The 18,906-nt window shown below is 43.7% G+C and overlaps 1 protein-coding gene across 2 annotated transcripts in view; it reads left to right on the plus strand.

The window, feature by feature from the left end:
* LOC129328123 (protein Wiz-like) overlaps positions 1-18,906 on the plus strand; it is a 76,875-nt gene that overhangs the window by 32,271 nt on the left and 25,698 nt on the right. For both annotated transcript variants that reach the window (XM_054976915.1, XM_054976914.1), the window contains exons 3-4: positions 11,717-11,777; positions 16,353-18,883. In XM_054976915.1, coding sequence (XP_054832890.1) covers positions 11,717-11,777; positions 16,353-18,883 — 2,592 coding nt within the window. The remainder of the gene's footprint in view (positions 1-11,716; positions 11,778-16,352; positions 18,884-18,906) is intronic.

Below are 18,906 nucleotides of genomic sequence, written 5' to 3' on the forward strand. Positions count from 1 at the left end.
CATTCCCCTTTAGCCAGGTGAGTGGGGGGTGGGAATGGGAGATCCCTTGACCCCAATTGGGCAACTGGCAATCCTACAGTAGAGTTATAGGGCACTTTCACACAGCTATCTTACCTCATTTTTTCCTCTGAATCCAGGTAGGAATGGGGATTTCAGACAACATTTAAATCAGTTTCCTAATAGCCTGTAAATCAGAGTTTCTTTTAAAAAAGAGAAAGGGGGGGTAGTTGGAGGGCAAAGGATGAGAAGGGAAAATGGGAAATAGTAGAAAAGAAAAGCCAAACCTCTTTACAGAAAACTAACAGACTGGAAATGTTTCACTCAGAGCAAACCAGCAACTGCAAGTGGAGGGGGGAAAGGAGGAGGGAAAGGGAGAGTCTGCCTTTGAAAGGTATGCACTGCAAAAGTCCCAGCTTACTCTGTAAAAATAGGGTTGTCAGTCCCCTGCTGAGGGCAGGGGATCCCCCACTCCCACCCTCCACCCCCTGCCCCCACTTACCTGGCTGGCGGGGGGGGGGGAGAGGAAGTGTCATCCAGGCACGCTCCCAGATGGTGCGGTGTGTTTCTGTGTGCCACAGCAACCCAACTCAGGCCTGATTCGGGATGAATCTGACCTGAATCAGGCCACTGCGGCGTATGGGAGTGCTCCTACGCTCCGGAATGGGCCGATTTGGGTCCAAATCTGGCCAAATCCACCCAAATTTAGCCCAAATCAGGCCACTGCAGAGCGCAGGAGTGCTCCTGTGTGCTGCAGTAGCCCAATGTGGGCTCAAATTCAGCCGAACTTGGGCTGAATTGGGCTTGAATCCAACTGCTGTATAGCACAGCAGCACTTCCACGCTCTGTAGCAGCCCAATTCTGGCCGAATCGGTTCCCCTGCAGAACGCCAGAGCACTCCCAGGGTGGTCAGCAGCCTGCACAATGATGTCACTTCCCAGAAGTGATGTCCTCACACAGGCCGGTAGCATGTGTGAGAAGGAAACAGAACAGGTAGGTGCCGGGCCTCCTACCTCTCCCCCGGGGGTAGAGGGACTCAGCAACCCTATGTAAAAGTAAAGCAGCTTCTTACAGATAATTTGTGGCTAGGACCTTGGAGATAGGATTGCCAAGTCCCCTTACCATCCTGATGAGAGTGGGAGACCCAGCACTCACCATTCTTGATGTGCTTGGGAGTGCACATGCTCCAGAGCTATGCGATGATGTCACTTCTGGGAGGTGATGTCATTGCACAGACATCGTACTGCCCCTGGGAACGCTCCCATGTCCTGCAGCAGCCTGATTTTGGTGCACTGCCTGGGAACATGCCCCAAGAAGTGTGTTCGCCTGCCTTTTTCCCTCAGTGGCCAGGTAAGCTGTGGCGAGGGTGGAAGGTGGGAGCGGAGGATCCCCTGCCTCGAGTGGGGGACTGGTAACCCTACTAGGAGATAAGATCTGCACAGATAGTTCAGGTTTGCAGAGGCAATGCCATATAAAAGGGTCACAACTTTAAATGCACAACAGCTTCAAAGGACATAGAGCAGTAAACCTAAATTGCACCAAAAGAAAACTTGAAAGTGACAGAAGTTTTGGAAACTAGGCAAAGACTTCATTCTGAATTGCTTTCCTGTTTCATTTCTGAAATGTATATAAAATGCTTTAAATAACCTGCAGCTGTGAAGAGGCTGAAATGTTTTCAAAACAACATTGAAAGTAGCAGGGGATCCTGCAGGGAACCAGAGTTGGGTCTGGGGAACCTAGACCCAGCTAATTAAAAACTCAAGTGTATAGTTTGGCTCTGAGTAAACATGCTTAGGATTGCACTGCATTGGAGTAATCTTTATAGCAAAATGTTGAAGTCAGTATGAGTAAGTTCCCAAGACCCAACTCTGGTTTCCTGCAGCCACACAGTAGCTGCAGGGCATGGCTTTTAAAAAGAAGAGCCCAAATAGGCTTGGAATGACACCATAGGGAAAGGAAGGGCTCCTGCTTCCCTAGGGTTGCCAGGTCCCCATACCTTCCTGGAGGGATGGAGAGGACCTGGCACTCACTGGCTTGAGGATCTTCGCGCACGCTAACAATGTCAACGCAATGACATTGTCATTGTGCTTTGCATGAGAATGTTCCCTGTGCTTTGCACATGGCTGATTCTTTTAGGAAATAATGTCGTCGGGCCCCGTAGAGGGTGCATCTGACACACACTTGTCCAGGTTGCCTGCTGGTGACAAGCAATGGGTCAAGTACTACGAGTTTGCCCACCACCAGCAGGTACCTAGGAACCCTATGCTTTCCCCCTCCCCAAATAATTTTCCTGCACAGAAACAACACTGAAGGAGAGTGAGAGCGGAACTACAAGTGACAAAAGGCACAGGTTGGACACTTGTCAGCTTCCCTCAAGTTTTGATGGGAAATGTAGGCATCCTAGTCTTGCAGCTTGGCTCTCCAACTGCTGTCTGATGGACTTTTCAACTGTCACTTGTCCAACATTCCACCAAGCTGCCTACATTTCCCATCAAAACTTGAGGGAAGCTGACAAGTGTCCAACCTGTGCCTTTTGTCACTTGTAGTTCTGCTCTTATTTACCATGTTTGCTGCTCCACGTGAAGTATTTGATTGTGCTGCACCTGGAATAATCTGTTATGCAATACAGCACAACAGTATTGCCAGGTAAAGCCTTGGTTTATGTCAGTAAAAGGCAGGGGGAAGTGGCAGGGCCCTTTCCAGGGCTGTTTTGGCCTCTGAGGGAGGACTCAGCAGGACAAGGCCAGCAGCAAACACCAGATGACTTGATACCACTTGACTTACACGAGTCACTCAGGCCTGGCTACTTGTTGCTGTTCAGCAGCAGTCACCATATGATAACTGGTGTGATGTAGTGGTTAGAGTTTCAGATTAGGATTTAGGTAGGGTTGCCAGGTGGTCACCCCCAAAAAACTGGACCCAGGGGAGGTGCCCACGGTACTTCCAGACATGACATCATTGTGCCAGGCTGCACAGACCCCATTTCGCCAGGCTGTATATAGCTGGGGACCAGCAGTGGGGAGATGGACTGGCCAACCCAACTTTCCCAGGGGCATGCTGCTTAACAGGGAGCTGAGAGGCAGGGGAACTGTGGGCTTGACCTGTGTGTGGTGCTGGCCACCAGGCCAAGTCCACTCTCATCTGTTCTGCAGCAGTGAGTGAGTCAGCTTCCTCTATGCTTTGCCGCTCCTTTCCCTACCTCACCTTTCCCTCCCCTTCATCCTCTTCCCCTTCCCCCAGGTGTCCAGTATTTTATGTCCATTTCCCCCAGATAGTCCAACAAAATACCGGACTGTTGAGATGAAAACCGGACACCTGGCAACCCTAGATCTAGAAGATGCAGCTTTATATCTCTACTCTCCCAGGGAATCTTGCTGAGTGATTTTGAGCCAAATACATTCTCAGCCTAACCTATTTCATGGGGGCTTTGTGAAGATAAAATGGAAGAGAATGATATAAGCTGCTTTTTGGTCCCCATTGTGGAGAAAGGTGGATTATAAATAAAATAAATAATGAATATAGCTAAAGATTGGGGGATGAATAAAGCATAGGATGGGTTTATTAGGTGGAAAGGAAGGAGAGATGAAAGTAGGGAAAGGTAAGGTTTTGCTGGTTGCCAGAAGGAGAAGAAAAGGAAATAGTATTACTGTTGCCAACCTATAGATGAGGCCTAGAAATGTCCTGGAATTACAATTCATCTCCAGACTACAGAGATCAGTTCCCCTGGCGAAAAAAAATGGCCACTTTGGAGGGCTATTATACGATTATACCGAACTTTATGCCATTATATCATACTGAGATCCCACTCTCCCCAACCCCCCCCCTTCCCCAGGCTTCACCCTCAAGTCTTCAGGAGTTTTCCAACTTGGAGTTGGCAAACCCTAAATAGTGTATGGAGGGGGATTCAGGGGAAAGTGAGATGCCCCCACAAGTCTTTGCAGGTTGGTTCCCTCCTATGCAACTTGGTCCAGCCTGGCAGTTGGCAACATGGAGCTGGGTGAGACTTTTCCCAGGGAAAGGCTGCCAGAGGTAGGGAAGGAGGCAAAGCTCAGGATGGCGGGGGAGGCAAGATAAAGATAGGTTGAGTGGTGGGTGGGAAAATAGTGAGGGAGAGGAAAACATGATGTCCCCTATAAGTCCTTGTGGGTCCTCCACTTGTATCTTAAATTTGGAACTACATAGTGTAGTGGTTGGAATGTAGGCCAGGATCTCATTCCTGCTCAGCTGCTTTTGATTTTATAAAAAATCAATAATTTTTGATTGATTTTGCTATTTTCTTATTTCTTTTTCTAAATAATTTTTTTTAAAAATCAACCATTTTTCTCAGTTACTGGAGCACATAATCTTGTAAAAGAATCACAGTATATCTCTCAATATCCCTTGCTAAATATTACATCAGAATTACTTCAGAACTTAGTTTGAACAACTGTGGAAAGCAATAACAAACATGTAGCGTGCTGCAGACATGGGAGCAGTGAGTTTTTTTGAAGTTGTCTTTGGTATCGTAATCCTGTTAAATTTGCCACAATGTTGAAATGAATCTGCAACTTTAAGTATGGGGAAGCTTTTCCCTCTCTGTCTAGTATCTTCTTGACCCAAGGCTTAATGTGGCCCACTCGCCATCATCCCTGCAGCTCCTAGATGGCAAATCTAAAAGAGAGTACTAAAAAAGCTGCAAGCCCCTATTCCATGGTATGTCTGTATGTGTTTAAATCTCATCACAATCCAAGACTGTGAAGTATAGTTTTGATGAAGTTAAAGCAATTCAAGCCAACCTTGTATTACTAATCATGCAAGATCATGACAACTTTCAGCAGCATAGTGAAGAGGTAGAATGAGAACTGATTTGCACTGCAACTAGATGAAAATAAGTTGGTATAGTATGAGATGGATGGATAAAGTACAAAGTAAAGTGAGTTCTTGGTTTGAGGAAGATGGTACACCTAATATTGGGATATATTGTAGTTCCTGAAAGTATTTTGGTTATTACAGCAGGGTTTTTTTTTCCAAATAGCCACAGCTATATATTAGATCAGAGTCCCTAACCTTGTTAGGCCTATGGGCACCTTTGGAATTCTGACAAAGGGTAGTGGGAGCAACCACAAAATGGCTGCCACAAGAGGTGGGGCTAGCCACAAAATGGCTGCTGCAGGAGACAGAGCTCACACAGAGAAAGACCACGTTCAAAAGAACAGTAATTTTTATAAACAGACAGAAAGTGATGGGAATAAAATACTGCCAGAACAATGTTATTTTAATCTGCATAGCCCATCAGATCTCCAGTGCCCAATCAGAAGCCATGCTTGGCAGGAACCCCACCTAGTACTGCCCACTTTTTAGAAAAAACTTGGTAGGCTCTGGGAAATCGATCAGAGAGCACCATGGTGCCCATGAGCGCCACATTGGGAATCTCTGTATTAGATTGATTTCGTGAGTGGCTCGAGACTGATCAGGGTATGGTTGTATGCTGAATTACTGTGTGAGAAATCAGCAGTTTGTTAAGCACTGAAAAATATTATGCAAGAGTGCTGTAGGCGATTTGCGTAGCTTCTTAATGAATACTAAATGAAACCTAGGTGTTGGATATATTGTGCTTTTGCATTACTCTAGAACTAGATTGTTTTAACTTTTGCTTTTTTTGGACAAAGCCTCTGATTCTCCTGAATAGAACTTGGAGATGTATTGTCAGTTACATATAAATAGTATGTCTGATCCTGCAGTTTTGGTTGAGAGGAAAACCTGGCATCCCTGTTTTTTTCTAAAAATGCACATCCCCCTTAATATTCAGAAGCAGAGTTTATGTTGGATTACTATAGCGAGTAAAATTTGGCTTGCTAACATCAAGACATTCAATTCCTCCATCTCTTGCTATTTTCAAGAAATGAGGTCTTTCTGCACAGAGTACAGTTTCATGCTCGTCAGAAGGAAGATAAATTACTCTGTTTTTCCTCCAAAGGAGATGGTTTCTAAAAATAGAGCATATTGAAGCGCCTGTGAACAAAGGAATTCCTAAGATCTACCTCTGCCTCTGTCCTTTTCTCCATATCTATACTTCTGCCTTTTCCCCTTGATCATGCACATCTCCCCTGAGCATCTCGATAATTTAAAGCCACTAAAATTTACTTTTTTTGTCTATCCTTTATAAAGGTTGTAATTCACCTCTACCTTCCCTGCTTTTGAAACTAGCCTACTTGGTATCTGTTTCCCTGAACAAATGGGATCCTGCTGTTTGTCACCAGGGGATCAATTTCGGATTATTATTTTTTTTGCTGTCTTGAAAAATACTTTTAAAAAGGCAAAGAATACTTGGCCTTGAGGTGCTTTCTTTAAAAATCCAGCATTGTTACCCCATCGGCCTGAATTTTCATCATCCTTGCAACAAAAGTCTGGAGTACTTCCATGTCTTGGTATAAAATTGTTGTATAATGACTGAACTTTTTTTTCTTTTTGTTTGTCATGAATAGAGAACGACTAACACACGGAAACACAAACTTTTTGGAAAGGGGGGGAATTGCATTAAATATTAAATCTTGCATACAGCTAGTTTAAAATCTGTATTCAGATGTTTATTTTATTCAATTTTATCTTTATTGTGTGACATACTGGCAATGTCAGGGACGGCAGAGAATTTACATTTCCAGTAGGTGAAGGAATTCAGGTATAGGAACATACAGATGACAGCCACAAAGTGAAATGTGCAAATTCAAGCTCTTTTTCAATTCTTACTCTTCGAAGTGAAAGATCCTTTGAACTCCTGATCGTTCTTATTAGTTTAATACTTTTGTATCCCTCCTGTCCTCCAAAGAAATATGGGAGGTATACATTGTTATGCTTTTCTATTTTATCCTCACCACAACCCTGTGTGGTAGGTTAGACAGAGAGAGAACTACAGGCCCAACATCATCCACCAACCTTCATTACCTAGTTGTCACTGTGACCACTACACTGCATGGACTGTTTTCTGTGCTCTCCAGTATCATTAGGTTGCCTCTGCCATCCCTGATGCTTTGTCATTTCCTCTCTCGCTGTAGCTCCGTTTAAAGCTGCATATTATAAGATCTTTCATCTGTAACAATGTATGACAGCAAGCTTGCCACCTCCCTTTCCTCCTGCCTGCATTCTCTGAATTACAGATGCTGCTCAGCAAATCCTCTACTGAGTTAGTATGCAGCCCTTCATACTCTCTGATTCTATGCTATCTCCTCTCTCATTATCCATGCAATGCATGGGGTACTTAATACGGGCTTTGTATTCTTTCCAATGTCCTTGTAGTTTCATTTGGAAAAATACCAAGATACTGGTCAGTTCTGATCAGGAACTACTGATTACAGTAAGAATATTGATGTGTCTGCCACTTATGTACCAGGTTTGGCTTTTTCTTTATAATTTATCTATTTACTTCATATGTATCCTGCATTTCTCCCTAATGGGGACCCAAAGCAGTTTACATTGTTCTTCTCTGGATTAAAGGTGCTTTTAACAAACTAGAAGACAACATAATGCCTGTACTTAAAACATCTTACTGTCTTTAGGTTCTAGCAACATAAAGGCTACCATTTAAGGATCATAGTTTGCTGCGTTACTCAGAATATTGTAGATCAAATTTCTAAGTAGCCTCGTTGGTCCACAGAAAAATCCAAAACCAAAAATCTGTGTAATAACCTTTGTTATGACCTACCCAAAATTATATAAAACAGTATGCAAGCTTTCAGGTGCTCCAGAACTCTTTTAACATACAGCCTGATGAAAAATTCTGGAGGCAAGAAGATGGTCGCAAGGCCAAGGATGCCTGAGATACCATCTCTAGCCAGTGCTTCAATTCCTCTGAAGACTGTATGGTTTTTTTTCTACATGGGGATAAGTTTTGTGTAGCTTCTCCATTACTGCTGCAACTGTGAATACAGTTGCAATGGCAGGTTTTCCCAATTTTTTTGCTACCCCAGTTTCCCAACAGCAGCCACTCTATCCCCACTCCTGTGTCACCAGCGTCTTTTATATGATCAGCATTTGAATGTCATTATGCTGTTCAGGGCTGGATCGAGGGGGGCAGGGGAGGTAGTCTGCCCCGGCGCCACCAGAGAGGGGGTGCTGGGAGTAGCTGTCAGCTGCCAGGAGCGTGCGGGCGGCAGCGTGGGCAGCCTCCTGCACTGCCTTTCGCCTGCCCCGCAGGACAGGGGGCACAGGCTTGCCACGCACCCCTTGTCCTGCAGGGCAGGCAAATGGCAGTGCGGCTGTCCGAGCCATTCACCTGCCTTGCAGGACAGGGGGCGGTCGGGCGCCCCCTTTCCTGCTGGGCAGGTGAATGGCGCGGGCGGCCTCGCAGCCCCCCGTGCTGCCTTTTTCCTGCCCTGCAGGACAGGGCATGTGCAGCAAGCCGGCCGCCCCCTGTCCTGCAGGGCAGGCGAAAGGCAGCGTGGGGGGCTGCGAGGCCGCCTGCGCCATTCGCCTGCACGGAGGCGAATGGTGCGGGTGGCTTCCCAGCCCCACATGCTGCCTCGCCGCTCTGCCCTGCGTGATGATGTCACCGAAATGTCGTCATCATGTAGCACCGTGAGCACATGCATGTGCTGCGCACGTGCACGTGCGGTCGGACTAGGGTTGCCCTGGGCACCGGCAACCCTAGATCTGGCCCTGATGCTGTTATAACAGCAACCAGGTTCTCTAAATTCCCAGCTTTCATTTTTAAAAATTGCCTGTAACCCCTTTTTGTTGCAGAGATATGCCTTTCCCCTTATATCTCCACTATAAGGGGGCTAGAGACGGTAATGATTTTGTGTGTGTTTCTTTAAATGCTTGGTGTGTTACAGAAGAAGAAGGGGGGTGAAAGAGAGGGGTGGGTGAGTAAGATGATTGGTTGATGACTGAGAGTATAGGCAGAATTGAGACGTGAGTAGAGTGAAATCTGATTGGATAGTAGCAGCACTCTAGGGGTGGAGTTAACTGTTCTGAGAGAAAATATTCAGTCTGGGCAAAGCAGGCAACCTGTGTGGAAGCCTGAAAGGATTCTCATTCTAGTTCAATCAGGCAATCTATATGAAGCCAGAACTGTGTGTTTCTTAGAAAAAAAAATTCATTCTGTCTAAGTCTGGCAAACTGTGTGTGCACCTGAGAGAGAAAGTCTGTTTATACCTGAGTGAGAGATTAATCTATCAAAATCAGGCAAGCTGTGTGGAAAGGCCTGAATGAATCAAAGTTTATTCTCTTAAAGATTGTGACTGAGCTTATGTAAAGAAACTTTAAGAACAGATAACTATCTTCAAAACCATCAAGCTTAAGAAATAGTGTGAAACCAATATGCTTCATGTAATAATCAAAGTTTATTTTGTTTTTTTTGTTCACCCCAGAGTATATATGATTTCTATATATTCCATTCTTATCCTCAGGGCCACATAGTACCATGAAGGAGCCTAACATGGAAAAATTAAATTAACTAGTTTGGAATTTAATTCCTTGTGGCAGCATTATCTACCCAGAGGGTGTAAGAACAAGAGGGTTTAAGGCACAAAATCTAATTACATGATAGGAAGGGAGTTGTGACACCTTTTAAAAAAACTGCTGACCTAAAAGTAGCAGTTATCTTGCAGAGGAATTTCAAAGGGAGATTAGAAAGAGAGACTGCTGAATTGCAACTGATAACAAAGCTCAAGACAATGCATCCGCCTGGATTGAATCGAGATCTAAGTTTCCGGTCTCATTACCAATGCTGATTTCTTCACACCCACTACCCCTCTGCATACTCCATCCTATCCTATCACACCTGCTACTGTCATTCACCAGCTATTATCATTCCGTTTTCGCAATCACTCAGCTCTCTAAGATACAAGGATAGATGGACTCACATTCTAGCTGTATCTGAAGAAGTGAGCTGTGACTCATGAAAACTTATGCCCTACCATAAATTCTATTAAGTGTTAGTCTTATAGGTGCTGCTGGACTGTTGCTCTTTTCTACTTTAAGAAATGAAAGCTGGGAATTGAGAGAACTTGATTGATGGATTGCTGTAACAATATTCAACTTATGATTAAAACAAAATAAAAGCCCGTCTCTGGTGGTATGTGGGGGAAGGGGGAGAAAATGGCCACTGCAGGGACAGGGGCAGGAAAAGTTTCTGAAATTTCTCACCAACATGGAAGCCACACAGCCTTCGCTGCAATCTTTCCAAAACTTTACAGCAAATCAGGCAAAGGAAGAGTTAGGGAAGCCCCTGGAGGTATGCAAATACACTACAATGCTGTGGGGAAGCAGGAAATACCCTCCTTCCCATCAGCATTGAACCAGGGGCAGATAACCAATATAGAAACAGCCCATGATTCTCCAAACAGGAACAGACTAATGGCCTCAAGATTGTGGCCTGAAACTGTGCCTCTTTTTAAACATCTGGTCTAAATAAGGGTTCTAGAGTTCTCAAAATTACGCACCCTGTTTTGTGTCATTTTGGTTGATATTAATAAAGCATGTTACATACAATTTGTTTTTAGAACTTTGTATAACAAAAATGAAAATATACTTTGGCACAGAATTTGATCTTTGAACTACTAGTGTATTCTAACAGAATAAAGAATTTAATGGGAGTGTTGACAACCACCATAACTGGCCATTTGTGCCAAGATAGAAAAAAGCTGTGACTTGAAAATGTCAACAGTGGCTATAGTTCAAGACACTAGTTAGGAGGTCTACAGTTTGGCTTCTAGCATAATCTGCCTGCATCATATGCCATAAACAGGGCTGATACAACTCCCCCAAATCCGTATTTGCACCAAGGAAAATAATTGTCTGGTTTAGTAATATGTGATTAACTTATTCTAGGGGGGGCGGGGGAATAGACTGAAGAGTTTGAGAGGGGGAAATTGCCTGGACTGCAGTAAGAAGAGTTGATTTAGATATGATTAACGGATGTTAGTAAATTTAATTGGTAAGGAAAAGAGAATATTAGTCATGGAGAAAAGAGTTTTGTGAGGAAAGAGTGAAAACTTGCTTCTTAAAAGGAATTCCCTGCTTCTGAAACTGTTCTAAATTTGCATTAAAATAAAAAATTCAGTGTCACAAATGTTTACTGTCCCCCTAAGCATGATGAAAATCTATTGAATTAGATATTAAACTAAGGAGTAGTCCAAGTTCTCTCAAAACAAAAGTTTTGAGATTTCGGTCTCCCTCCCCCCTTTCCATGTACAGATGATTTACGATTGTGGAAATTTTAGACTGCACTTGTCCTAGTTAGAATTTAAGTATGTAGGTAGGGAAGAAACATTTATAGATATATGAAACAGACATCTAAGCCATAACTGGACAAAACAGCTCTTCTTCTAGAGTGTAGATGATCACTGTAATTATAGTGGTCACCCATGATGTTCTCTCTGAATTCACACAGAAAACAAGTTCCTCTTTTGATGGAATGAGTGGCCTAGCATAATCAGATTGACTTCTTATAAGAAAGATTCTTGAACATGCTGCATTTCAAATGTATCTCTTTTTATTTTAAACTGCTTAACTGCAGGAATTATTATATATCAAATTGTTGGTGCTCAGGATTAAAGAGTGTGGGTTAGAAATCCCATGTTAATCCAAAATCACCCCCAGGAACACACATAAACTGGGTTGATTTATCTGCATGGAAGGCTTTATGGCTATAAAATTACATGATTGTAAATTACACTGGAAACCCCAGTATTCTGCATAGTCAAGCATGCTATGTTACTTCTCTTCCTCCCTTATTTTTTAGATGAACCCAGCCCTTCCCTTTGTGGAGCTGACTCCATCACCACTCACAGGAAGGGGGCCTGGTAAGTGTTGACATTTCTAGAGAAAAAAATTACTGGGTTTATCTTGTTGTTGCTTTGCTATTGCTGATGTTTAATCTCTTCAGGCCGGTTCCCAAGGTCTTTCATTTGTACTGGAACATTGAGCTTAATATAATAACATTCAGTCTAGTATGTTCACCGTCACTCATGTAATCCTTCCTGGAATACTGCCTTTGAAGTGGGTCACAGTATTAATTCCTCATATCATTGGATCGGTTGATAACATGTATCTTTACCACTTGATCATTGATCTGAAAATAAGTTCCATTACTGCCATGTAAAAGTGTTCAGGAATGGAGTCTATGAGCAACATGGTGGTTTAACCATTCTTATTACATTTCCACACCATACGGGCTTGATAGATCATGTGTACATCTCTGTTCTGCATGCATTCCTCTGTGTGAGATGTTATAGGCCAAGGAGCAAATACAATACATTTTCTTTACAAAACAAAAGCAGTGTTTAGTGTTGCTTCCTGGAAATCAGGCATGCACCTTTTAGAGAACAAAAACTCGGGAAAAGAACAAAGTAACCTGAAAGAAAACTTGCTGTTTGCCAGGTACAAATTCCCTCTTATGAGTTATTCTTTCTGGTCATCTCAATAGAAAGACATCAGAGCCTATGGTGGCTTTTAGAGCTAGCTATAAAGTATTGTAGTGTTACAGCAGCTTGGTCACCAGCTTAATTTGAGTTTTAGATTGTAATAATAGTAACAACAACAACAACATTTGATTTATATACCACCCTTCAGGACAACTTTATGCCACAATCAGAGCAGTTTACAAAGTGTGTATTTATTTAATGTCATTTGTAGTCCACCTTTGTCACTGAGACTCAAGGGGTCTGAGATTAGTACAGTCAATATCAGGAACATTTCCATGAACAATGGGGTAAATAGATACAAGTTCACAAGGACATTAGCAGGAATCCAATACAACATAGTGGTGAAGTCTGTGGTTCCTAACTCATTAGCAAAGCATCTGAGACCCCCTCCACACAATACATCCCTCCTATCTGAGGAAAAAGCCTTTTTGAATAATTCAGTTTTGCATCTTTTGAGGAAAACCAGGAGAGTCTGGGATCTCCTGACCTCCTCAGGCAGGCTGTTCCACAGGGTAGGGGCCACCACAGATAAAGCCTGTGTACAGGCTGCTGTTGATTTTCCCAGTGTGCTGGTGGCACCTGCAGGAGACCCTGTTCGGAAGAGCAAAGCTGCCATGGAAGAGCATAGGGTGGGAGGTGGTCCCGTAGGTATGCTGGACCAAGGGCATGAAGAGCTTTGTAAGTGATAACCAACACCTTGAACTGAGCACAGTAACTGATAGGTAGCCAATGGAGTGACTGCAGGATGGGAGTGACGTTCATGTCCCTTCTTGCTCCTGATAACTGTTGCGCTGCAGTGTTTTGCATTAATTGAAGTCTCCTAATTAATTTAGATGGAAGACCTATGTATAGTGCGTTACAATAGTCAAGTTTTGATGTTACCATAGCATGGATCCAGGTGATCAGGTTGGCCATGTCAAGGTAAGAAGCCATTTTCTAGGCTAGGGAGAGGTTGTAGAAAGCATTTTTTGCGGTTGCCTTGTTTTTCTAGTAATAGCACTGGATCCAGTATAACCCCTAGGCTCTTAACCGAGTCTGCAAGGGTCAGGTGAACTCCGTTGAAAGAGGAGAGTACAATGTCCTTCAGGATCTCTGCCTTCCCAACAAGCATCACTTTCGTCTTGTCTGGGTTCAATTTCAGTCTGTTTGTTTTCAGCCATTTCACCACAGCAATCAGGTTGCTACTGAATCTTGCGGGGGACCTAGATAGTGAGATGTAGAGTTGGGTGTCATCTGCATATTGATTACATCCAACTCCATAGATGTGAATGAGTTCTCCGAAAAGCTTTATGTAGCGGTTGAATAACAAGGGAGATAAGATTGTGCCCTGCGGAACCATGCAAGATAGCTCCCAACAGCAATTCTTTGAGTCCATTCCATGAGAAACAATTTAAACCAATCCAAGGTACATCCTTTGATGCCCACTTCTGTCTCTAAATATCTCAACAGGATGGCACGGTCTACTGTTTTAAAGGCTGCAGATAGATCCAGGAGGAACAATAAGATGGCATGGCCTTTGTCTATGTTCAGATGGAGATCATCTACTAACACTACTAGTGCCATCTTTGTCCCATGCCCTGGTCTGAATCCAGACTGGAAAGGGTCCAGAGTGCTAGAATTATCCAAGAAAGTCTGGAGTTGGTCAGCTACTGCTCTCTGTCACTTTGCATTGAAAGGGCAGCTTAGAGACTGGGCAATAATTGGCCACATCATTTTTGTCTAGGGATGGTTTTTTAATTAGCAGATGGATAACCACCTGTTTGAGTTGCCGGAGGAAGGTGCTCTGAGTTAGTGATTTATTTACACTAGATTTCAGTGGTTCACTTATGTGATCCTTACTTGATTTTAACAGCCAAGATGGGCAAGGATTGAGCACTCAAGTAGTGGCTTTCGTAGATGTCAGAATCCTGTTAAGATCTGTCATTGTAATTGATTCAAGGCAGTCCAAAAGTAAGCCATATGGTGCATTAAGCATTTCTTCTATCTCATCTGCATTGCAGCTAGCAGCTAGATCAGAGCGTATTTATCCTCACGACAATCACTCTGTGAGGTAGGTGGGGCTAAGAGAGCTCTGAGAGAGCTATGAACGACCCAAGGTCATCTAGCTGGCTTCAAGAACCAGGAGTGGTTCTCCAGATTAGAGTCCTGCCACTCGTTAACTACTACACCAAACTGGCTCTTAGCAATAAATATAGTAATAGTATATATTATATATGTATATAGTATATATATACTAGTAGTATAGTAACGTTTAGCATTAGAGTGTTTGTTGAGTGTTTAAAATGCTTCATATATATTATGTCAGTCATAAAAGAGAAGTTGGGACTAGATGGAATCAATATCTACCCCATTTTACAGTCTACCCAGAAAACTGTGGTGAGTGGGACCATAATCAAAGACTGTGGAGAGGGGACTAATCGCACAGTCAGTTCAATGCCTGTAAAGGTTTAGCTGTAGTACCAGAAAATCCATGAATAAAATAGATTCTGCTTGGTTTATGAATTATAGCCTATAGATCTATACATAATAAAGGATATTTTTAACTCTACAACATGTGTAGCTTATGCCGAAAGAGTTTAGCATCCAAAAGTTGCAAGGAATCTAAAATTAAAGGTTTCATGGATACAATGGGGCATATCCACACTTTTTTAAAAGTTGCAATAATGGAGGAGGGATGTGACAGTGGTAAAGAAGGAATAATAGACTTATATACAGGCCTAATCATGACAGGGTTTGTATCTCTTAATGTGGTACATGCTTTTGCACAGGAAAAACAGGAACAGAGTAGAAATAGTGGATTGGATTCTCTGCTTGATCTCTTCAGATTCCCCTTTCCACTGAAACTGACAGTTCTCTTTGATGGATGTGTGCAAGGAGGCATGAACAGGTACAGCCTGTTTGAAATGCCCACTTTAATTGGTTTCTGATTATCAGGGCCGGCGCGCCCATAGAGGCCAGGTAGACGGTAGCCTCAGGCGCGAGGGCCCTGGAGAGGCGCCGGAGGGGGTGTTGGGGGCGGAGGCGCGCACCGTGGAGCCGGCGTGGCTGGCCCGCAGCTGCTGCAGCCAGCCAGCCCTGTGCTGCTACCGCCGCCGCCACACGCCCCCAGCCGGGCGCAGCAGCCACGAGCCACTGCCAGGGTGGTGTGCGGAGCAGCCTCTGCCCGCCACCCCAGCCATCCGCCGGCGAATGCCCAGGCTTGCGCTGCGCGATGATGTCATCGCGCAGTCTGTGGTGCATGCGCACTGTGTGCACGTGGGGGCAGGGTTGCCGCAGGCGCCAGAGACTCTGGCGCCAGCAGTGCTGATGATGTTTTCCATGAAACAAGTTTGAATAAATTAGCTGGCCACTTGTTGGGCAGAGGGGTCCTTCTGGTCCTTCCCCCATCTTCCTGGCTCCACCTGTAAAAAGAACAACAAAAAAAGTGAAACCTTGTTTTGTTATATATATTGGTTGATTTACTTGTTGATTTTCTGCCTTTGGCTGAGCATTCTCTTTCAGAACCATCACCTGCACAAAAAAAGAAGGAAAATATTATGCATGGACTATTATATTTCGAGTGATTATTACTTACCTTTGATTTTGGTCACCAACTGAGAACTGTATTCCCAGACTTTTATATTTATTGCTTTCTATTTATGAATACTTATTTTAAATATTTATAAGTATTTATATAGACTGCACTAGTCACTTTTCACTTTAATGTACTTATTAATTAATGACCATAATTTGTACTTCTTTACCTCCAGTGTGGTTTCTCCACCAAGTTGTTTTGTTTGAAATGGCAGGCACAACAATTTTCCATATGGCAGCAAAAAAAGGATTGAGTAAGATGCACAACCACATCTGTGACTTAGAGCAATAGGGTATCTACATAGTCCATGATTATAAATATCTGTAAAGCAAGAAGTCCATGTATAATCTTTAGCCAATATGTATTGATTTTTTTTTCAGTATCAAGACAGAAGACCATTTAAAATTCAAGAAAGGGTGTTTCAAAGCAGATTGTAGAAGACTGGCAGATCAAAGAAGTATGACGGTCTTGTGGGACTGCTCTACGCGGGAGACAATGGGTAGTGTCTCCAAAGAAGAAAGCACTTTAGAAAGACTCTCTGGTTTGAAGGATTCCAAAAGCTCTAAGGAAGAACTGTGGAAAAATCCTTCCTACTCAAAGGAAACTGATTCAGCAGTAGACTCTACCATTGTAAAAACTGTGCAAATGAATACTGATGCGCTGGAAGGGGATCTCAAGCACTTAGACCCTAGCAAGGCAGCAGTGGAAACTTCTCCACCACATGCTGGAGCACAGACTGTTATAGGGGAAGAAAGATGCCACAGCAATGAACCAAAGCAGCTAGAAGACTTCAGCAAAGAGCACTTAAAAAAAAGGCAAGAATTGGAAAAGAAGGGCATTCAGAGGCCTGACTGGCTTCCTGAGCACAATGAGGGGTTTAAGCCTCTCTACAGAAACAGAAATAAGCCAGTAGATGTAGCTACAAACTTTTCTCTTAGGGGACAGTCTGCACGAGAAGCTTCTTTGTTGGCTCTGCCAGTATTTAGAAAAATGTTAAATCCTCACTTAAGCAAAATAAAGACCGCAGAAGATGCACTTTCCCCCAAGAAGGGACAAGCAGTGGACTCTGATTTAGGTGATGTAAGTTCTCTTAATGCTGCTGAATGGACATTACAGAAATCAGAGCTTCAGACAGCCATGGACCATGCTGTCCGCAAACATACTTGGACTAATGTGAGAGACTCCAGGGGCCATGTTCCTCTGAGGTCTGTGGAACCTCCTTCCTGTAGCACCTATGATGTGACAAGGTCCTACATGTGCAATGCTTTGTTGGATGAGCAGGGAAAAGATGACCAGGCCCGGGAAGAGGACTCTACTGTATACACTTGCATTGAATGCAGCATCTATTTTAAAAAGAAAGAACATTTGATGGATCACATGATTCAGCACAACAGGGGATTAGGGAAGGATCAAGGCAGAGAGGACACGGGAGGTCAGTGTCAGTTCACCTGTAATGAGTGTGGATGGGCTTTTGGGGACACTGGTTCTCTAGAGCAGCACAGGAGACTCCATCAGGAGTCAAGAGAGAAAATCATAGAGGAAATTCAGAAGCTTAATGAGTTCCCAGATGAAGGTCGTGAAGCCAGGCTACAATGCCCAAAATGTGTGTTTGGAACCAACTCCTCTAAGGTGTTTGTCCAGCATGCAAAGATGCATGTCAGGGAAAGGAAAGATCAAGGGCTGAAGAATGCAAGCTTGTTTGCAAGTTCTGGTGATCCACGGGACAGCTCTGTGCACAACGTAGATAGACACTTCAGGCCTAATGAGCATGTACCTCAAACAATACATGCAGACACTAGCAACAAAGGTCTTAGCACCTGCAAGCTTTGCAGCTTCCCTGCCCCAAATGAAAATGTTTTAAAAGAACATATGAAATATGCTCATTCCCACTCACCTTGGAACACAGAGATTTCTGACACAGTCATGAATCAGCCTGGAACTAGTAGGGATGCCTACAGCCCTGCCAGGTCAGGTCAGTATTCAGAAATTGATTATGTGAGTAAAGCCGAAAGGCTCTTTCCCCAACCCCGCACTGAAACCGTGACTCACTATGAATCTCTCCATGGCTTTACAGTGGGCCACCAGAAACTTGATAAAAGCAATGGCACTAATAAAAAAGACATCCCAATGCCTGGATTTCGGGCTAGGAAACGAGCTCCTTATAGCTCTTCACATAAGATTTTGGGAATGTCCACTCTTACCTCAGCAAAAACTCCGTATGCCCGGAAACAAATGAGGAAGAAAAGCACAGCGTGGCCCATTGAGACTGAGAGAGACAAGGTTAAAAGCCACCCGGGTGGGCTGGAAGAACTCCAGCACAAATGGCTACCCAGAAATGATATAAGCATGGAAGAAGAATTCCCCTTAGCTACACAAATAGAATTAGCAGAAAATAGATACTTCAGGTCTGTTGCTATTCCTCAGTCTGCCTTGGACCTCAAAAGGACTTTTAGGGGCATTTTGAAAGCAACAGACTATTCCATAGCATCAGCGGGGCAGCAGCATCAGTTACGTCAGATGGTTCCTGTTGTTCTTCTTGAGGACCTTAACTTTTATCCCAGAAAGATGAAGCAACCCAAGATGAAGATTTTAAAGAAAAAGGTGTTACCTCCGTCCCAAGAGTTTGGAATGGATGACTCCTTTCCCTTAGGTGTCTTCTTGTTAGATTCCCCTCTAGAAGGCTCTCTAGAACTGGATGATCTTCTGGATGCAGATTCAGCAATGCTGAAGAATGAGGAGAGGAAATGCCCATACTGTCCTGACAGGTTCCACAATGGGATTGGCCTAGCCAATCACGTGCGGGGCCACCTGAACAGGGTGGGGGTCAGCTACAATGTCCGTCACTTCATCTCTGCAGAAGAAGTGAAAGCTATTGAGCAAAAATTTTCCTTCCAAAAGAAGAAGAAAAAAGGTAGTATGTATTCAGTTTATAAT

The sequence above is a fragment of the Eublepharis macularius genome, chromosome 4 (genome assembly GCF_028583425.1).
Source record: "Eublepharis macularius isolate TG4126 chromosome 4, MPM_Emac_v1.0, whole genome shotgun sequence".
NCBI classification, from domain to species: domain Eukaryota; kingdom Metazoa; phylum Chordata; class Lepidosauria; order Squamata; family Eublepharidae; genus Eublepharis; species Eublepharis macularius.